The 21,823-nt window shown below is 35.4% G+C and overlaps 1 protein-coding gene across 4 annotated transcripts; it reads right to left on the bottom strand.

Moving 5' to 3' along the window:
- Nucleotides 1–371: 371 nt before the first annotated feature.
- Nucleotides 372–19,692, bottom strand: dglucy (D-glutamate cyclase). 4 transcript variants are annotated; one of them, XM_051134025.1, is made up of 13 exons: nt 19,568–19,692; nt 18,315–18,398; nt 17,222–17,375; nt 14,387–14,585; nt 14,073–14,223; nt 11,408–11,530; nt 10,924–11,127; nt 8,989–9,249; nt 8,159–8,258; nt 5,152–5,300; nt 4,757–4,876; nt 1,391–1,545; nt 372–793 (listed from the first exon to the last, which is right to left on the bottom strand). In XM_051134025.1, exons 1-13 carry the CDS (start codon nt 19,569–19,571, stop codon nt 650–652), a joined length of 1,848 nt encoding a protein of 615 aa, XP_050989982.1. In that variant the 5' UTR covers nt 19,572–19,692; the 3' UTR covers nt 372–649. The 4 variants fall into 4 exon arrangements, with proteins under 4 accessions (XP_050989982.1, XP_050989983.1, XP_050989981.1 ...); XM_051134026.1 differs by lacking the exons at nt 18,315–18,398; nt 19,568–19,692 and adding exons at nt 16,123–16,272; nt 16,348–16,538 and having other exon boundaries at nt 17,222–17,370; XM_051134024.1 differs by lacking the exons at nt 18,315–18,398; nt 19,568–19,692 and adding an exon at nt 18,085–18,217.
- Between the last annotated feature and the right edge of the window lie 2,131 nt (nt 19,693–21,823).

The following is a 21,823-nucleotide window of genomic DNA, read 5'->3' on the forward strand; positions in this document are numbered from 1 at the left end:
AGTTTTTTCCCTTTGATTGAAAGTCGTGAAAACACTATCGTGTAGTTTTTCTTTTGCTGTTTGAGCAAATGGAAATGCAAAAAATATATTTGTGGTACTCTCCCATTCACTGCTCTCGGATTTTACCCAACTATGACGACTTCCGCTATGAGAAACCAGGAAATGTGAGAAAGGTCCATTTATGCTTGTTTACACGAGTATCGCCACAGTGGCCGCGCATCCGGGTAACTGACCAGAACGTGACGTCATGCAAACCCTCTATAACGCAGAGCGTTTCAAAGCACCTCAGTGGGGTTTAAAAACTGATGTTCTTGACTGAAAAATTAGTAGGACGTGTTCCTCAGTGTATATAGTGAAAACAATGTTTGTAATAACTATAAATCAATAGTTTATTATTATTTTTTTTTTCAGTGAGAAGCAACATTGCTTTATAAGGTGAGAACACAAAAATGAAACACTACTTTGTAGATTGTCTTTATAAAGAATCAACAAAATGTTACAGTGGCAGCTTTTTCTATTACATTCTCATATTCATATTCATCTTTGAGAATGTGTGAGAATATGCAAATAAGCTTGAGTCAGCGCTGACACTGGTCACAGATGTGTGTCTTTGTTCCCATGGCTATGTGATGTAGGCCACACCAAGACGTCAGGCAAGAGTGAGTTTTCTAAGCCGCTGTATGATGTCAGAATGGTAAGGGTGAAAGGTCAGTCCATCCACCTCCAATCCAAGGTTTGCTGTTTTACCACTGCGGACGCCATATTTCACCAAAATGTGAAGCATCTCTTCCTCCTGTGTTTTAAAGAGAAGTAACACATCAAGTCAATTTCGTCTTTGCAGCTGGATTTTTCTTTTTGTCTTGGTAACGCATTCAGTGGTAATGCTCTTTTATTTTAGGCCACATGTGGGAGTGGGAATTTTAAAAACAGGAAAAGTGTTATTAAAGCATCAATCCGTAGAAGCCACTGAGGAGAAACAACATGATAGACACAGAAAATATTTCGGCTAACAGAAAGGAATGTGAATACAGGGTTAACGGGCTGGTTCCAGCCGTTGTGGCCGCGATAATTATAACGTGCACTGGTAGAGGGTTTGATGCGGTCTGCAGTTCACCGCAAATATAAAAATGGCCAGTGTTGACTGGAAGCAGCACTGCGACGCTCTTACACATTTTATACCAGTGGATTTCCACTGAAAATAAAATAGGGTAGGAAGTTAACAGTTTGAGGTGATTTTATGAGGTGACATGCATAAACCCTTCCAGAAACACCCTTAAGCCACAATGCAGTGCTTCTTTGAGAAGAACAGATGTTTTAACGTAATGTAGGACTGAACTTAGCCATCATAATCATCAGTTATCATCAATTAATTACGATATTACTGTGTTACCTTGGCTACAGTGGGCAGGCAGGCCATCCACAGGCTCTGTTGATCAGGTGTGGGTGACAGACCCAAACCCCTATGGAGGTACCGCCAGTGTATTGGACAGAGATTGAGAACATAAAGAGCACAGGCAACAGCATAGCCACCCCAGTTGGACACTCCTACACAGGAAGTGGACGTTAGGTACAGTATGCTAAAAATGATTGTTTATGGTGCAAATACAAGCTTTTGTAGTTACCTCAGTAATACACAAAATTGAACCGTTTGGAATAAGTACGATTTTTAAATGTTTTTAAAGTCTTGTATTCTCACCAAGACTATACTTAAAGGATTAGTTCACTTCCAGAATAAACATTTCCTGATAATGTACTCACCCTTATGTCATTTAATATGTTCATGTCTTTTTTTCTTCAGTCAAAAAGAAATCAAGGTTTTTGAGGAAAACATTCCAGGATTTTTCTCCATATAATGGACTTCAATGTGGATCAGCGCGTTGAAGGTCCAAATTGCAGCCTCAATGGGCTCTACACAATCCCAGCCGAGGAATAAAGGTGTTATCTAGTGAAATGATCAGTCATTTCCGGAAAAAAAACAAAAACAAAAAACTTGCACTAGCTTGACCTCACACACTATGTAATCATGTTGGAAAGGTCACTCGCGGTTAGTTCTTTGTCTTTGTACTGTATCATCTGACATCGTTGTTTTGCCTTTTTTGTAAAGGGAGTTTGACTTTCTTTGCATGTTCGCTTTATAAACACTGGGTCGGTACCTACGTCACGTGTGACCTTTCCAATGTGACTACGTACAGTAATATGTGAAGTCGAGCTAGTGCACGACAAGCATTTGTGGTTAAAAAGTATATAAATGTAATTTTTTGGTTAGAAAATGACTGATTGTTTCGCTAAATAAGACCCTTATTTGTCGACTGGGATCGCGTAGAGCCCTTTAAAGCTGCACTGAAACTGCAGTTTGAACCTTTGACCCACTGATCCCCATTGAAGTCCACTATATGGACTATAATCCTGGAATGTTTTCCTCAAAAACCTTAATTTCGTTTTTACTGAAAGAAAGACGTGAACATCTTGGATGACATGGGGATGAGTAAACTATCAGGAAGTTTTTATTCTGGAAGTGAACTAATCCTTTAAAATAAAAACAGTTATATTTACAATTTAAAGTAACAATGTTTTATTTTAATATACTTTAAAATGTTATTTATTTCTGATTGCAAAGCTAAATTTTCAGAAGCCATTAATTCAGCATTTTTCATGAAACTACCATTCAAAAGTTTATTTTAAAATTTAAAACAAGAAAAAAAGAAAAAGAAATTAATACTTTTATTCAGGAAGAATGCATTAAATTGATCAAAGGTGATATTAAATACATTTATAAAGATACCAAAGATTTAAAATAAATGTTTTGATCATATATATATATATATATATATATGTGTGTGTGTGTGTGTGTGTGTGTGTGCGTGCGTGCATATATATATATATATATATATATATATAAATATATATATACATATACACACACACAAGATATATGTGTGTGTGTGTGTGTGTGTGTGTGTGTGTGTGTATATATATATATATATATATGATGTATGTATGTATATATACATATATACACACACACATATATCACGTGTATATATATATATATATATATATACACACACACGCACGCACACACGTTTGTTTTTGTGAATTGTGGGGACTTTCCATAGACTTCTATAGTTTTTATACTGACTAAACGATATTGTCTATCCCCTAACCCAACCCTAACCCTAAACCTACCCCTTACAGGAAACATGTTTGCATCGTTACATTTTCAGATAAACACTATTTACTATTTTTAATTATTTTTTAACATTGTGGGGACCGTCAAATTTCAGGTTTTACTATCCTTGTGGGAACATTTGGTCCCCACAATGTAGCAAAAACAAGTACACACACACACAGAAAGTAGCCAACACTTGAAGTGGTTCAAAAAAGTTAATCAAAGTTGTCCTAAGACAAGAATGGGTATTGTTTTGGTTTTAGGACAACTAGATGAAAGGTTTTGATCCACTTAAAATGTTGACTACTATATATATATATATATATATACACATATATATACACACACACACACACACACACATACATACATATATATATATATATATATATATATATATATACACACACACATATACATATACACTATATATATTAATATATTTTAAAATGTAATTTATTCCTGTGATTTCAAAGCTGAATTTTTGAATCATTACTCCAGCCTATGATGATTTGGTGCTCAAAAAAAAAATATTTTTTATTGTTGTTGTTGACAACAGCTGAGTAGGTTTTTTTTTTTTTTTTTTTTTTGTTTCTTTGATGAATAGAGAGTTTAGAAGAACAACATTTATCTGAAATTGAAATCTTTTAATCATCACTTTTGATCAATTTAAAGCATTCTTGCTAAATAAAAGTATTAATTTCTATAATCCCCCCTTTCAAAAAAATATACAGACTCCAAGCTTTTGAATGGTATAGTGTAAAATGTTACAAAAGCTTTTTATTTTTAGATAAATGTTGATCTTTGGTTCTTTCTATTCATCAAAGAATCTTTAAAAAAAAGTACTGTTTTAAATATTGATTAAAAAAAAATGTTTCTTGAACAGCAAATCAGCATATTAGAATGATTTCTGAAGGATCATGTGACACTGAAGACTGAAGTAATGATGCTGAAAATGTAGCTTTGATCACAGGAATAAATTTCACCAAAACTGCTTTCTATTTGAATATATTATTTCAAATTTTAAAAATATTTCACAATATTAGTGTTTTTGCTGTATTTTAGATCAAATAAATGCAGGCTTGGTGAGCAGCAAAGACTTCTTTAAAAAAACAACTTTCAAAATCTTACTGTTCAGAAACTTTTGACTGCTAGAGTACAATCTAAATTAACTACTATTCAAGACGTGCACTTGAAATCTTGCTTAGGCAAGAAATTAAAATTCAAGATATTCTTATTATTCTCAATATTTTCCATTCCCTTTCCATTTATAAACATGCCAAATGTCAAGAGAATGTTGGAAATCTTATTTCTTATCTTACTTCTTATCTTACTTCTTACTTCTTATTTCTTATCTTTTCTTACTACGCAACACTGCAAATGTCAAAATAGCATCGCTGATGCACTACCTATGATATTGGAAACTAACATTCTTCTTTTAGCCCCCTTGATAAGGAACAGGTAGGTGTAGTGTGAAACTGTTGCAATTGACCACATAGGTTGTGTGTTAAAGTGCAGCATTCTCACTTTCTAGCTAGCAGGAAGCATGTACTCATGCTATGTGGTCTCTGTGTGACGTACGCTTACCTGCTGTGATGGCAAAATCAGCAGCCACGTCACACGCAATTAGATTTCCATTAGGCATGTATGCTTTAACTGCTGCTTTGACTTTGCCCATACCAAGCTCATTACCTCCATCTCCGATCCCTGTACACACACATACACAATTAATTCTGTTCCAAAGAGGTGACAGATCTCATTAAACCGCTCCCTGGTTCCAACCGAACTTATCATTAATTGGGAACTAAGTTGGTGATTCAAGCATTGTGATCGTTAAAAGAGATTAGAACATTCAATACACCAGAGAGGGTTCGGATAAAACCATAATCAAATCAGAAAAACTTCCCTTTTATTACACAGTAATGTTTGATACTGCAAGTTAATCACAGTGGTTTGGAGCTTTGATGCTCTGTGTTTGTTACCTGTGGTAGTGATACCCGCAATAGTGCTGGCAGTGGTGAAAAGGTTGTCTATTGGGTCGACTAAATGTTTGATGTTCACCCCCCTCATGTTGTAGTAGTTCCCGTCAGCAGCCCGGCCGCTGCGCTCTATTGCCACCAAGTGGTCAAACCTTTGCAGTATACATAAAAACAATTTCAGTTCAACTATATGGTAAACACAAATACTAGTCTTCTTTCTGCTGTCTGTGTATAATGTAGTACAATGTGTGCGAATACTTTTTGTGCGCATAGAAAACAAAATAATGACAATTTAGCAACGCATACGTCATGGTATTCTCGTGAACGTGCGTCTAAGACACATAAGAGAGGAAATTGTTAAATAAAGTCATTATTTGTGTTTTCTTTGCACACAAAAAAAAATTCTCATAGCTTTATAAAATTAAGATTGATGCACTGATGTTACATGGACTATTTTAATGATGTCTGTACTACCTTTCTGGGCCTTAAATGTGTCAGTTGCGTTGATGTCTATGCAGGGTCAGAAAGCTCTCAGATTTCATTAAAAACATCTTAATTTGTGTACAGGTTTGGAACGACATGAGAGTGAGTAATTAATGACAGAATGTTCACTTTTGGGTGAACTATCCCTTTAAAAAGCAAACATCGGTTACAGTGAGGCACATACAATTCAGCAACGTACTATTTCAGTAGTTTAGCGACAAGGTGTAAGCAATATTTTTGTTTGAAAGATTTTAGTGTGACACAAACACTTAATCTTTTTTGTGTAAAGTAGTATCCGGTTTTACATGTAAAGCCCTACAATGACTGTAAATCATCCAAGTAAAGAGATGAATAATTAATCTAAGTGATTTTATGAAACTATAAGATAAACATTTCTGCATTTCACTGCCTCTCTGTAACCTCAAATTTAGTGTTTTGTTTTTAAAAAGGTGGGACAAGTCAATATGATTTTTTGTGGTAATTAATATTATGCCACAAATGCTGCTGACTGAGCTTAAGATGTATTATGATCTGGAATATTCCATTAATAATGCATCAAGTGAGGGATAATGGACAGTCATTTTCACAAAATGAACCCCAACATCACCTCAAAATAATAAATTACCAAATAACTACATCATTTGTCATGAAATATTGATTTGAGATGGAAGAGACTAGAGTGATGGGAGACATGAAACTACTGTACCAGTGATTAGTTATACAGTTTAGCAGCCATTACACAAAAATATTTGTCTTTTCAGAATTCAGTTATCAAACATGAATTAAACGGATAGTTTACCCAAAAATGAAAATTCAGTCATTAATTACACACCCTCATGTCGTTCCAAACCCATGAGACCTTTGTTCATCTTCAAAACACATTTTAAGATTTTTTTTTTTTTTTGATGAAATCTGAGAGCTTTCTGACCCTCCACAGACAGAAACACAACTGACACGGTCAAAACCCAGAAAGGTAGTAAGAACATCATTAAAATAGCCCATGGGACATTTCACAGTTCAACCATAATTTCATGACGCTATGAGAAAACTTTTTGTGACAAAGAAAACAGAAACAACAACTTTATTCAACAATTTCTTTTTTTGTGTGTCGGTCAGTCTGCGTTCACAAAAGCACCACAACACATACGTGTGGTGGTGCTGATGCAGGAATTGGCGTTCTGACGTAGAACCCGAATGTGCTGCGCCTTGTTTACAAGCAGAGGAATTCACACTAGGGGGGATGCTTATTTGAATATGTTAACCGACAGAAAGAATCTTGACCGATTAATACAGTCAGTTAAACGGTTTCAGATTTTTAAGATTTCGTACAACCTCACTCATACAATTTTGCGCAATTTGTCTAGACCAGTGGTTCTCAAACTTTTTGTACAAAGTACCATCTTAGAAAATATGTGGCTCTCCAAGCACCACCATAATGACCAGCATTAAATACAGTAACGTAGTAGGCCTAACTATTCATCTACAGCTCTGTACAGTTCAAAAAATGTGGCTGTTTTATTCCTAGTAGTCAAGTCAAGTCACCTTTATTCATATACCGCTTTTAACAATACAGAATTGTAACAAAGCGGCTGTAGAGTATTAAACAGGAAATAGTGCATCAATAATGCAAAAGGGCAACAGTAAACACTCAATTTTCAGTTAATGGAAGTTCATCATTGAATTCAATGATGTCATCTTTCAGCTCAGTTCAGTTCAAATAGTAATAATAATACGAATATTTATTGTTGTCAGCCACTTTAACATTGTAAATACACAGTTTAAAAATTAACATTAACACTGCACTGTGCTTACAAACAGGTAAATAAACTTAAATGATTAACTTAAAATGCGTTGTACCTAAAAGTTAAATAAAAACTGTACTGTACTTTAATGTAAAACTGAAAACAACTTCACTCAAATAAAGATCAAGATAAAATGTATTGTGTTTTAACATTAATTTATATTTAATTTAGTTTTATATTTAAATCTCTGCATACCACTAGAGGGAGCCCGAGTAGCACTACTGGTACCCGTACCACACATTGAGAACAACTGGTCTAGACCCCAGTGATCATTTGTATGAATTCATACAAATTGGGGAACTTGTAAAATGTGTACGATTTAGGAAAAAAAACAAAAAAAATTGTAAAATATGTATCAATTGCCATGAGATCGGGTTGGGATAGTTCACAGCATTAGAGACATGTGACTGGCAGGTCAATGTGTTTCCTTATTTCTCCCCAATACAGTAGGAAATAAAATTAAATTGTGAAGGAACTGTTACAAGTTAACAACTTTAAACTACGCATGTAACTAAGTGACAGAGCAGTCTGTGGATACAGATGCAATTATGATAAAATAGTTTGTCCCAAAACTTGCCTACTGTTCTGCTACATACTCAAAATTATGTGCTTTTTCTTCACAAAAAGAGTCTATACTTTTAGTGTATAATATAAATGGCCAAACTGGGATGCATGCAGCACAAGAGAAAGCAGTGGATGGAAAATGAGATTGAACCACATTACACCTGGGCTTAGTGGGATCTCCATCACGGCACAGAAAGTGAAGTGCTGAGTCAGGGCCATTACTCTGGAAGCTTATTACTGGCACTGCGGTCTTTATCACACCTGTTAGTGAACAAACAAACACACACACACACACACACACACACACACACATTCAGAATTAATACTTTTATTCACCAAGGATGTATTAAGTTAATAATTAAAAGTTTATTAAAAGTTAATAATAAATAATTTACATTGTTATAAAATATTTATATTTTGAATAAACACTGTACTTTTTAAACTTGTTATTCATGAAAGAATCCTGAAAAAAAAAAAAAAATAATAACAGGTTCCAAAAAATATTTGGCAGCACAACTGTTGATATTATCCAACATTGATCATTCTAATAATAAATCCGCATATTGGAATGATTTCTGAAGGATCATGTGACACTTAAGACTGGAGTAACAGCTGATAAAAATTCAGCTTTTCATCACAGGAATAAATTCTATTTTAAAGTATGTTAAAATAAAAAACATTATTTTATATTGTAAAAACATTTTGCAATATTACTGTTTTTTTCTATATTTTTAATCAAATAAATGCAGCCTTGATGAGCATAAGAGACTTCTTTAAAGACTATTACAAGTCTTACTGACCCCAAACTTTTGAACGGTAGTGTATATTTCAGAATTCTAAATAAACACAATAAAAACAGTTATTTGTGAATGTCTTTTTTTTCTGCTTTTAAAATGTTAATTAGGACCAAAATTTGCATGTCGCTTTATCACATCTAATTAGCATAACCAAAGAATATCTCAAAAACAGTAAATCAGCAATGATGGGGCACCTTTCTCCACAGCATCCCGCATGATGTGCTGATTCATCTCCAAAGCGCGCTCATCCGTCACGATGACCACCTCTTTGCCGAGCGCTTGAAGCATAGCTGCCATGGCAATGGCCCCGGGCGGGCCATCAGTCTCTTCAGGGGGGTTGTGCATGTAGTGTGTGGGGAAACCAGTGGTGATGAGAACAGAGGAGGAATGGGACAGCGAGAGACTGGCCTTTAGAAGCTCATCTTGCAAGAACAATGCCCGGATACCCCTTGAACCTGCACACACACAAAAACATAAATAAATAAAAAATGTCAAAAGTGGAGACTAAATTTGTCTAAACATTGCAGTAAAAAGCAGTAAAAAAACAAAAAAAATTAACAATGGCAGACAGTGATGCCAAAGAAGTATTTGTACACTTGGGCCACACATAAAAATGTATAAGTATCAACAATGGTGCATTCAATAGCACAGCTACTAAAGAAAAATGGCCATGTTGTCATGGACTTACACTGACGTCTAGTGGTGTGGATGTAACATTACGCAAACAAATATTTTGAGTTTGCAATGCCATTGTACAAATTTATATTTCTCAGATATCATTTGATAGTAGCTTTTATGGGTTCTAGTAAATATTGTGTCACCAATAAGATTCATAATGGTTTCTTTTAAATTTTTCATAACCCAGGCCACATAGAGACTTAAGAATGATATTAGATTACTAGAGTATATTATTAGTTGTTTTTTTTTTGTACTGTAATTTTCTTGTGTAATTTTATGGTTTTCTTAAGAGAGATTTCAGGAGCCGACATTATTTTGGCATATAAACATATCTTATTTTTTATGACAAACCTTTAGAAAATACAATTATTTTAATTCTTAATTAACTTAATTAAATTAAATTTTAAATTAAAAACTTAAATTATCTTAGGTAAATATCATATTCAGAAATACCAATAAAGGGACCAATTTTAATTTGAGATAATATAATTATCTTGAAAACCACTGTAAAGTCTTTAACATGTATCCATTTAAAAGACTTCTGTGTTTGGTTTAAAATAAATTATGTTATCTAAACTTTTTACCACTATGTATTTAGTTCTTCTATTTTCTATGTATTTTCTGGTTTTTCATTTAATAACATTTAAAAAATATATATATTACTGTTAATATTGTCATTGTTTTTGCATGTCTGTTGTTTATTTATTATTTATTCATTTTTTTATTTTGCATTTGTTCTGTCAGTTGTCACTAAATAAGGCATTTTAAAAAGAAATGTGATACTGGAGTACAAAACCAGTCATAAGTAGCACAGGTATATTTGTAGCAATAGCTAACAATACACTGTATGGGTCAAAATGATCATTTTTGTATGCCAAAAATCATTAGGATATTAAGTAAATATCATGTTGCATGAAGATATTTAGTAAATTTCCTGTCATAAATATCCAAAAATTTAATTTTTGATTAGTAATATGCATTGCTAAGAACTTCATTTGGACAACTTTAAAGGCAATTTTCTCAATATATTTTGCACCCTCAGATTCCAAATTTTCAGCTGTATTCAGCCGTTTTGTGGTCCAGGGTCACAAATGTACCACAGTTAGCCACAAAAGCGAAAATGTTAGTTGGTCAGGTGATCTCAACATGTTTTTCCTCATGAGGCAACTCACTAAATATAAATATATATTTTATCATATTAGACTACTTAATCTGGAAGACAACTGGAAACTTCATCTTATTCAAGTGTGCATTATTATTTTTATAGACTATAATAATAATAATAATAACAACAATTAACTTATTAATTAATTAAAAATAAACTATTAATTTGCTGGTTTAAAAAAATGACACTCTTTGATATTCTTTGTATAATGCTAAAACATTAATTTTAAGTGTGTCTTTATGCACTCGACTACTTTTTTGGGGGTCAAAATTGTGCTGCTTCATACCTGGGTCTTCAACAACAAGCTCCTCAATTGCTCGGATCTGTTCAACAGCTCTTTTGTTAGTCATACTGTAATGCTGAGGATTCTGGGAAATGCAGAACGTCAAAGGGCACTGTGCTGGCTCAAGAGTGAGGGGCGAAATAGTTTCTGCCTTTTGATCTGTGATGAACATGCAGCCAGGAGAGTGTGTGAATGCCAGAGCTGGCTCTGCAACGTTAAAAACAAAAGGTCAACATGCAGTTCTTCTTCTATACACTCTAAATACAGTATGCTGCAAAATTTATATTAAAGAAACAAAACCCAGTGACATTAAACCTTAAAGGTGAAGTGTAGCACTAGCAGAACCAAACAACTACATTTTTACATTTCAGAAGAAAATATTAGGGGTGGTCGACTACAAATCTACAGCTCTTTTGCTAGATGGGTTCTGGTCAAAATATGGCACACTTCACCTTTAAGTATATGCCATCTGTATTTGAAAACTCACTGCAGCTCTGTACAGCCTCAACACCAGTGACCCCACAGGCCCAAAACACAGGCACATCATCAGGAGACTCCTTCACTGGGTCCCCATATTCTGGTTGTGACAGGTCATGGATGCCCAGCAGCTCTGTAAGAGAATCAAGGGTGTTTACAAGAAGAAGATTTCACAGTAGCCCCTAAAATGTTAACACTAAGTATGTTTAGACATGTTTTGATCAGACACATGCAGATAAGTATTACAAATTGGCTCTTAGGAGCAAATTCCACCATTAGCCATATTCCCCATGAACCTACTTAAGCATTAAAGGGGTCATCGGATGCAGAGTTCACTTTTACATGTTGTTTGAACATTAAAGTGTGTTAGCAGTGTATGTACAAATCTGCCCTATAATGATAAAAATCCATACAGTGGTTTTTGAATAATCTGTAAAAATAATATCCCCTTTTTCAAACTGAGCCATTCTCAGATGCCTGTCGGTGTGGCGTCACACCCACAGAGGCCGCTCCCACGATAGTTGATTGACATTACCTAAGATCAGCTGTAACAGTCCAACCTCCATTGTTTCGATGCCGGAGCAGGGATGTAAGTTAGACAAGAATATCTCAGATTGAGCGATTGAGGTGTTGTGTTGCTGGATGTAATAATGAACATAGTGGTCGTCATTTACTCCCGACATCTGAGCCACTGAAGATGCAGTGGACTACGTTTGTTTGTGAAGGGAATGCACCTCCCGATCTACATAAATGTGTCTATGTTCGCGCAAATCATTCGTGATCCAGTTTCACCTGCAGCAGAAGTATAAGGTTTTTTTTTTCTGAATCTCTGCAATCACCTTTCCTAAGCTTCGTGGCTAAATGCACTAAATGTGGCTAAAGTAAACAGGCTCGTCGCTCCACAGAGAGAAGAGAGGGGCGGGGCGAGCAGAGCTCATTTGCATTTAAAGGAACAATCCCTCAGAATGGGATGATTTTTGCAGAGCACATTTTGACAAGGTAAAAAGGATGTTTTTCTTACACAAGCACTGAGAATTTTTAACCAAAGTATATTATAGATTTTTCATTAAGACCCTAAATAATCATATCAACTTGTGGAAAATGGGCATCCGAGAACCCCATTAAGTTTTTTGGGTTTTAAAGAAGACATATGAAAATCTGACTTCAGGCTATAATCGGGTCCCTGGTGCATCTACCAACCCAGAAAATGTGAAAAAGGACAACCCAGAAACCTTTCTCTGCAAGCATGTGAAAAAACAAGCAACTCAGATTTAGCTTCCCCCATGATGTAGGAAGGGGATCTTATTATAATATTACCACCCCTTAGTCTGCACGTTTCCACCCACGGCACCGTCGTTGTGTTTTCGCAAGTGACAACGGTGTACTAGTTCTAACGCCATGGCAAAAGTTTGAGCAAAGCATGCTAACTGTTCTGTTGTTGGCTGCACAGATGAGCACAGAACACTATTTAGAGTCCCATCCTCAGAGGAGACAAGAGAGCAGTGGATTTACTGATTTATTTACTGTATATTATGCTGCTGCCACATAGATCTAATATAAATGTGCAATTTCTTTCCCAGCTGTTTACCTTCACAGACATAACTGACTCTTTTTGTTGCTTGTGTGTTTTAACATAAACTTTTGTGTATTTGACAGTTTTAGCACAATAAGACAATGAAAGATGCATTTACATTGTGTGCCCTAGATGCAAGCAACAGGAACGGTCTCTGTAAAGGTGTGCACCAAATGGTCCATACATTTAGAATAACAAAGCAACAACATTTCTCAGGAATGTCTTGTAGATTGCAGGATCTCCAGCGGGAGGTCCTGACAGTATCTAGTGTTTCTAGCCATTTGTCTTTAGGTATAAAGTTCGGTCTTACAGACAGAACTATGGGAGAAGCTATGCAGAACTTTGGAAGAAACTAGGAAGAAGCTTCGGACCCTTACATGGGTTAAGATCTAGAAGACGGCTATGCTACATGACTTTCTTCAATAAATTCTTCTCCCCACAAGAACTCTGGTCAAGCTGGTCAAGAGAAATCTAATACATATGGCGAGCCACCCAAACCACTGGTCAGTCAAATGCAGCAAAATTTAACAACAAGAATGAGAACTTAGTTTAGTACTCACACGCTGTGTGACAGCGCTTTCTGTGTGCGTGCTTTGGATGTGTGCGCTCAGAAAGCCCTATGTCAGAAGTTTAAATTGATATGGCTTTGAAACGCATGATTTCAGAGTGATATATGTGATAATCAAAACCAAACAGATGTTTTTTTGGCAGAGTATTTGAGGTATGAACTGTAAAGCCACAGCCCTATTTTGAAAAAGGGGGCGGGGAGCAGCAGCTCATTTGCATTTAAAGAGACATGCACAGAAACAGCGTATTTCTGCTTCCACTCAAAAAAGCCATTTTCAAAATTATATAATAAATGATCTGTGGGGTATTTTGAGCTGAAACTTCACAGACACATTCTGGGGAAACCTAAACTTACATTACTGTAAAAAGGGGGATAATAGGTCTCCTTTACTGGATAAAACAACAGATATACTACTGAAAATAAAGGAACTGGCTAACTGTGAATTCGAGGGGAACTGACAGTGATCTATTGAAAATCACCTTAAGATAAAGCTGTATATGATTAGTGAAATTTTTTTTTTGAATAAGTACATACTAGGGTCTCCAATGTGGACAGGGCCTCCATGTGCCAGTGAGATCGCATGTGTGCTTTGAGCTGCAGCGTCCAACTTGTCTTCTGGTACAGGTCTCATGCTCACCACCATTGGACAATGAAACTGACCTGCTTTAATACAAGCTACTGACGTCTGCAAAAACAAAGCATAACAAAACAATCACAACCTACAGGATTTTCCTTTTGGTCATTTTCAATTTCAAACAAGGGAAAAAACTGACACAAGCAAAATCAAGTAATAAGCTGTAAGCGCACACAGCACACTGATGTAATCTGGGCCTGAGGTGTTTACTGACCTTGTACATGCTGACATTTTTACCCTGTTCCACATTTCTCACCGGAACCCCTGCGGCCTTCAAGGCTGCTTCAAAACCAAAACTACAGCCTAGGTAGAATGTGACCATGTCCTGAAGTTGAGGAGTGTAGGAGGATAAACTAGCAACCTTCTTCCTCAGCACACCATTCTCAAACACACAGTACTCTGGACAGTCCTCCCTGAGAGAAAGACAGGACAACATGCAAGTTTGTCCACTTATCTATTGCATATATATACAGTGCCCACCAATAATATAGACACCCATAGTAAATATAAGCAAAGGCGACTGTGAAAAATACATTTAAAAAATTCACAAAATTATATCATTTAATTGAAGTAAAACAATGGAAAATGAGGGGAAATCTCATTATGAAATAAATGTTGTTCTCTAGTTTACGCTGCCCCACAATTATTGGCACCCAAGATAACAGCACTGAGTTTTCTCCTATAATGCCTGTTGAGTTTGGAGAAACACCTTACAAGAGATCAGAGATCATTCCTTCATACAGAATCTTTCCAGATCCTTTAGATTCACAGCTCCATTTTGGTGCTTCTTCCCTTGGTTCACCTCACTCATTTTCTACAGGGTTCAGGTTAGGGAACTGGGGCAGCCATGGCAGAAGCTTCAGTTAGTGTTCAGTGAGTTTTGTGTTTGTTTTGGATCACGGTCTTGTTGGAAGATCCAACCACGACCCATTATAAATTTTTTGTAGAGGCAGTCAGGTTTAGATTTTTTATCTGCTGCTATTTGATAGATTCCATGATGCACTTGAACAAGATGCAAAAATAGGCCCACAACATTAAAGATCCAGCAGTATATTTAACCATGGGCATGGGGTACTTTTTATCCCTGTTTGCACCAAACCCATCTGGTGGTTTTGCTGCCAAAAATCTCTTTTTTTAATCTCATCTGACCATAGAAGCCAGTCCCGTTTGAAGTTCCAGTTGTGTCTGATAACTGAATATGCTGGAGTTTGTTTTTGGATGAGCGAGGAGGATTTTTGTATTTTTTTTTCTTGGAGATCTGTAACATCTTTAGTTAACTGGAACTTCTTAGTTATTGCCCTGATGGTGGAAATAGGAATTTTCAATGCTTTAGCTCTTTTCTTACAGCCACTTTTTATTTTGTGAAGCTCAACAATCTTGTTATGCACATCAGAACTATATTCTCTGGTTTTACTCCTTGTGATGGATCATTAAGGGAATTTGGCATTTGTGTTCCTCATATTTGTAATCCTGTGGCAAACCCTGGTGTGCTAAAAAAAAAATGTAAATATGAATGAGAATTACTTCTAGGGGTGCCAATAATTGTGGTCAATATGCATTGGACAAAAATATTTTTTTCATAATGAGATTTTCCCTCTACCTTCAATTCTTTTACTTCAATGAAAGGTTAGAATTTTGTGATTTTTTTTAAAGAAAGATCAAACAGATAAATGATGCAGATTCATTTTCACAGCCACCTTTGCTTATATTTACTGAGGGTGCCAATATTAGTGGAGGGCACTGTATTTTGAAGAATGTGGTTAATGAAACAGATAGCAGTAGCCATTAACATCCATAGTATTTTTTTTTTTTCACACCATGAAAGTCAATGGTTACCGTCAACTGCTTGGTTTCCAACATTCTTTAAAATATTCTATTTTTTTTTGGTGGACTGTCCCTTTAAAGGAGAAGTTCACTTCCAGAATAAAAATTTACAGATAATGTACTCACCCCCTTGTCATCCAAGATGTTCATGTCTTTCTTTCTTCAGTCGTAAAGAAATGACGTTTTTTGAAGGAAAACATTTCAGGATTTTTCTCCATATAGTGGACTTCTATGGTGCCCCAAAGTTTGAACTTCCAAAATGCAGTTTAAATGCAGCTTTATAGCGAAACAATCAGTTATTTAAAAAAAAAAAAATAATAAAATAAAAAAAAAAAAGGGAAATTTACATACCTTTTAACCTCAAGCGCTCGTCTTGTCTATCGTTGCGTCTCTTGCAACTCTGTTTATTCTGGTTCAGTACAGTTAGGGTATGTTGAAAAACTCCCATCTCGTTTTCTTCTCCAACTTTAAATCGTCCTACATCGCTGCAGAAGTACCAACCCAGTTTTTACAAAGTAAACGTGCAAGAACGGTCAAGCACCCTTCAAAAAAAAAAAAAAAGTAAAACGATTTTGAAGTACTTTTTTCGACATACCCTAACTGTCATGAACTGGAATGCACAGAGCATTTGAAGAGCATTTGACGAGCATTTGAGGTTAAAAAGTACATAAATTGCACTTTTTTTTTTTTTTTTTTTGAAAATAACCAATTGTTTCGTTAGATAAGACCCTTCTTCCTTGGCTGGGATCGTTTAGAGCCCTTTGAAACTACATTTTGGAAGTTCAAACTCGTGGGCACCATTAAAGTCCATTATATGGAGAACATTTCCTGAATTTCTTTACAACTGAAAAAAGAAAGACATTAACATCTTGGATGACAAGGGGGTGAGTAAATTATCTGTAAATTTTTGTTCTGGAAGTGAACTTCTCCTATAAGGGTTGTCCAGCCTGTTTTTTAATCCTAGACCATCTCCAGATGTAATTATTAAATGACAAGATGCCACTAGAATGCGTTACTGTGGGGGGAAAAAAAAAGATTAATCTTTTACACTTGTCCATGACTAAAGTTAATCTGTGAAGGAGTTGCCTTCTGTTAAATAGGACTTATATAAAGATTTTTTTAATTTTTCCCCACATAATTTACAAAATAGAGGTGATAAAATAAAATAAAATAGTAAAGGTGTTAGGCAGGGGTTTCATTTCAGTTATGCAGTCAGTGAAGATACCTGATGTCAGATCCTGTGGCGAGAGGGCCGCTGCTCCATTCTCCACATTTGCTTCTGTACAGCAGCGGTAGGGGGCTGCTGTTAGCTCGACAAAACGCCTCAAAGTCATCAGCAAGATCCTTGTGCAAGATCACCACGTTAGCCTGTTGATATCCTGTCAATAAACACACAGTAATACTCTCTGTGAGATCCTCCAGCTGTCTCCATGCTTGCAGACTTAATTTAAATGCCTAAACATGTTTTGCAGATTAAAGATATACTATTTAGTGTGTAAAAAAAAAAAAAGTCCTGAATAGTATCAAAATGTTGGATCCAATCCTAGTCTACAAGAATTGTCTTTTAAAGAAATCCCACAGGAACAACAAACTCTAGTTTCAGTACAATAGTTTGTACAGTACAATTATACTTGACTCCTACATGACTCATGTTTTAAGTTTCAAAATTATATTAAAGTCATTGGTTTAGGTGCCAAAGTCTGAAAGAGTGAAGGTTCACAGAGTCATAAAAATGCAGTAGTCACATTATTTGTGAGACTGTGCACTATAAGCAGAAAGCTGGCACAAATTATTTAGATCATCAGTTTGTACTCATTTGCTTGCAGAAAGCGAATACTATACATTCAGTCAGTGTATTTGCTGATCAATCTACTGCATAATTAGAACTATAAAATAGTTTGAAAGTTAATAATAATATTAATAATAATAAAAAAACAAATTTCCCAGGATAAATCCCATATTCTTGTGTCAAGTTGAAATGTGCTTGGTTAACGCAAAAGATACAATCATAACATAAACACAGTTTATGAATAACAGTGTATTTACTAAACATACCATTGCATCTAATCGCAATTTAACCCTTCATACCTGCTGCGATACCAGAGGTGCTCTTAATATCCTGACTTTGTTCCCGAATAATGCTCCGCAGAGCACTGGGAGACAGACCCTCTGACTGCCACATGCTAAATCCTGCACTTTATGACAGCCTGACACTTTAAAGTCCAGCAGGTTAATGATTTTAAGCTGATGTCACCCACTGTTATAAATGTTAATGCATGATGGTGCACAGTAACTAAAACCAAACCACTAAATCATACCTGGCATGTTTGCTCGGGTGCTGTATCTGAGGCCTTTCAGTCGAACAGCACGACGGACAACACTTGTCGCACATTTGAACAGCACTGCAGAAAACAGTGACATGTTACTGATCTGGAAATATCAAAGAAACTGAAAAACTGATTTAAAGGCCAAGAACACACATCCACAGAGAGAGAGAGAGAGAGAGAGAGAGCAATGAAAAAGTTATTGAAAATAGCTGAGATAAACTTTTTCTTTAGCAATATCAATACTTTAGGTTCTAAGTTACGTTAGGAACACCAGGACAGATATAACATTGTTCTCTCTTTGGGTTTTCTATGGTTTTGCTTTAGTTGTTGAGTAAACAAGCACACACAATAAAACCACAAAAGCAGACAATGAGGCAAGACACTTACATAATAAAGGTACATTGTAACCAAAATATTGAACTTTGTTCTTAAGTCAGCCTGTCAACGGTGTTTTAAGTTTATATAACACTATTATTTAAAACGTACTAAATCATGACTTTACTGGTCAAAACGATGGTTTGATATTTTTGTATATTACCTTTGACATTTCTGCGGTTTCATGAATTGTTTCATGATTAGAGTTCTAGGCCTACTTTCAAAATTCTCCTGAAAAGCATTTAATAGGCCGTTTAATGGCAAGTACCACTGTCACAACTATATAAAATTACACGTTCCTCTATTAAATTTGCCTTCATTCACCTGCAACTTTTTTCCTAGACAATAATGGTAGAAATGTAACACATTGTGAATTAAATGTGCAGTAAACATTGTGACAACTAACCACAGTGTGTAGAACTGTGGAAAAGTGAAAGTAACCTATATTTAATGTATTGTAGTAACTGTTTTTAAACAATTTTAGAATGACGCTCATTCATTTCGATCCCCCGTCATTAAAACTCTTTAATAATTATACAAGAATTGTAAGAACTGATTCAAAAATTGTTTTCGTCACGTTTTAACACACTGACATGTCACGCCACATGCGTCACGTCACCAGCGCTCATGCTACGCTTCACCTTGGCGTCACAGGTAAAGCACGTGTCATTCAAAATGCAAAGTTTTAATAAAAGCGTATAGCGACAGTGCAAAAATAGCGGAAAACAGACGTTTCAGAAGCGAACTGACACTTCCGTGATTGCCTCTTGAAAACAAACACAACGCGACCTACAGACTCGCTCACAAATACATTAACACGATGCTAATTCCGATTTGACGAAGTTAACTTCGGTTTTTACACAACTCACCCATCTTTGTGGATCAGAAGCGACTGCAGAAGGTCAACAACGATTCCATTTTAGACGAAAACACAAAATGGCCAGAACTGCACCACAGGCTTTACACATGCGGGGGCGCCAAACACTCATTCAGTCACCAAATGCAAGACAGACTCAAGAACCACATTTATAAACTGTATAATTTAATAGTTTTCTTCATACAATACTCGTATGCTCCATATATTGTTGTTCATATTCTTTTTAGATTATTGCTTTACAGTAAAATGCATTGGTTGGATACATCCATTGCTTGCAAGACAATACATTCAAGTTACACACCAACGTCTTATGTTGAAAATCATTAAATCAGTACCTTACAGAAGGTTTTCTATACGCCGTTCCACTCACAGTGCAGCAGGTCACTCGTGGAGCAGTTGCGCATGTATATGTGCATGTGTGTTTAATAAATCAAAATACCAGCATGAGAAATTCTCATACTCTTGTGCATATTCATGTGTGGCAGAGTCATTTGAAGCATCTTCCTTTAAGTTTTTGCCCTGTGAAGAGGCATTCAGTGGACAGTGCACATGTAAGAGTGCTATACAACTGGCAACAAAGACTGAAAGTCTGAAGTGACCCTATGAAACATTAAATCAAAACACTCCGGAGGTCCGAAGTTTATAAAATATAATTAAATGTCAAAAAAATACTCATCTCAGTTCAAATATAACATAGCATTTACATCAAGCATGGCACAAATAATCTGCAACAAAGTCAACAGTAAAGGATAGTGTGCTGACAAATAGATTCAAAGAAATCTAGTATATAAATGCACTGTCTATTGCACTGGCAAAAGAGATTGCCCAAGGAAAAAACTAACAGAAAGAATAGAAACTGGCACCAGAGAAGTCATTTAACACTGAAAAAAGAAAAAAAAAAAAAATTAACTATATAATGTGGCAACCAGCATAGGAAGAAGCTTTCGAAGCTTCTTCAACAGTGTGCGTATGTTGAATAATGTAATCGTACAGATCACCACTGAGAAACACCACAGAACAGTGAACGAAAGAAAGAGAGAGAGAGAATTATCACATGACACCACCATCATTCCGCACAACACATAGCCACAATTAACTAAAGTCGACATTCTACAGAATGGCAATTATGTGATGTGAGATTAGATGACAGAATTTGCATGCATGTGTTACAGCGGTGGGCGACGTCAGCAGCTTTCACGAACATGGCTCATCTATGAAAATATAATCCCCGTACTCGGCCCTCACCGACTGAGATTGCATATATCATATATATTGTGTACATCAAATACTGCAACACCTGTCTTTTTGCACGGACAACAGTGACAGCACCTCCTAGCACTTGACAACGACAGGTTCTACAACTGACAGAAGACACAAAGACACGTGCTCAAGTTTGGATCTCCTGAGCCCACTAGCAGCTGAGTGAATGGGGGTCCTGTAGCTGCCATTTAGGGGTGAATCTCAGGAAACAAGGTCAGGTCATATTTCATTACAAAACAAAAGAAACTATTTTATGCTTAAAAAAAAGAAGTGTATGAGGACCATTTAGAATTTTTGTGTGACATCACTGCATCATCATTTTCTGCCTTGAATAATGTTACCATAATTTTCATTTCTGCAATGAAAACTAAAATTCTCTCCCAAAAAACAAAACAAAAAACAAAAAATTGAAACCACCACGCAAAAAAACTAATTTAATTTTTTTTTTTAATTTACACCTCAATTCTCATTACTGTAATTTTCATTAATGCAATGAAAGAAAATTCTCAAACAATGAAAAAGTCTCATTACCGTAACGCAATTTGTTTTTTAATTTATCAAAACAGAATTTCCTTTACTGCGTAAAATGTCATTCCTAATAAAATTTTTTTTTTTTTTACCAGAACACAAAAAAGCATTCACATTTACACCTTAATTCTGATTACCGTAATTCATTTCAATGAAAAAAAATTCTCATAACCACAATGGAAAAAAAACTCATTGTCGTAATGCACGTTTAAATTTAACAATCAAAATGGAATTTTCTTTACTGCGTAAAATGTCATTACTATAATCCAAAAAATTAAAATAAAGATGATAATAATAATAATAATAAAAAAATAAATCATTACCAGGACACAAAAAAAGCATTTAAATTTACACCTCAATTGTCATTACTGTAATTTTCATTACTGCAATAATAATAATAATAATAATAATAATAATAATAATAATAATGTTTAAAAAAAAAAAAAAAAAAAAAAAAAAA

The sequence above is a fragment of the Labeo rohita genome, chromosome 17, assembly GCF_022985175.1.
Source record: "Labeo rohita strain BAU-BD-2019 chromosome 17, IGBB_LRoh.1.0, whole genome shotgun sequence".
NCBI lineage: Eukaryota > Metazoa > Chordata > Actinopteri > Cypriniformes > Cyprinidae > Labeo > Labeo rohita.

Bases quoted from the DNA above. Each gene is read 5' to 3' on its own strand.
- dglucy (XM_051134024.1), bottom strand. From the start codon at position 18,178: ATGTGGCAGTCAGAGGGTCTGTCTCCCAGTGCTCTGCGGAGCATTATT. The intron at 14,586-17,221 runs GTATCTTCACTG...TCTTTCTCTCAG, and splicing joins GCCACAGGATCTGACATCAG to GGAGGACTGTCCAGAGTACT. The intron at 4,877-5,151 runs GTAACAAACACA...GTGTGTGTACAG, and splicing joins TGCGGGTATCACTACCACAG to GGATCGGAGATGGAGGTAAT.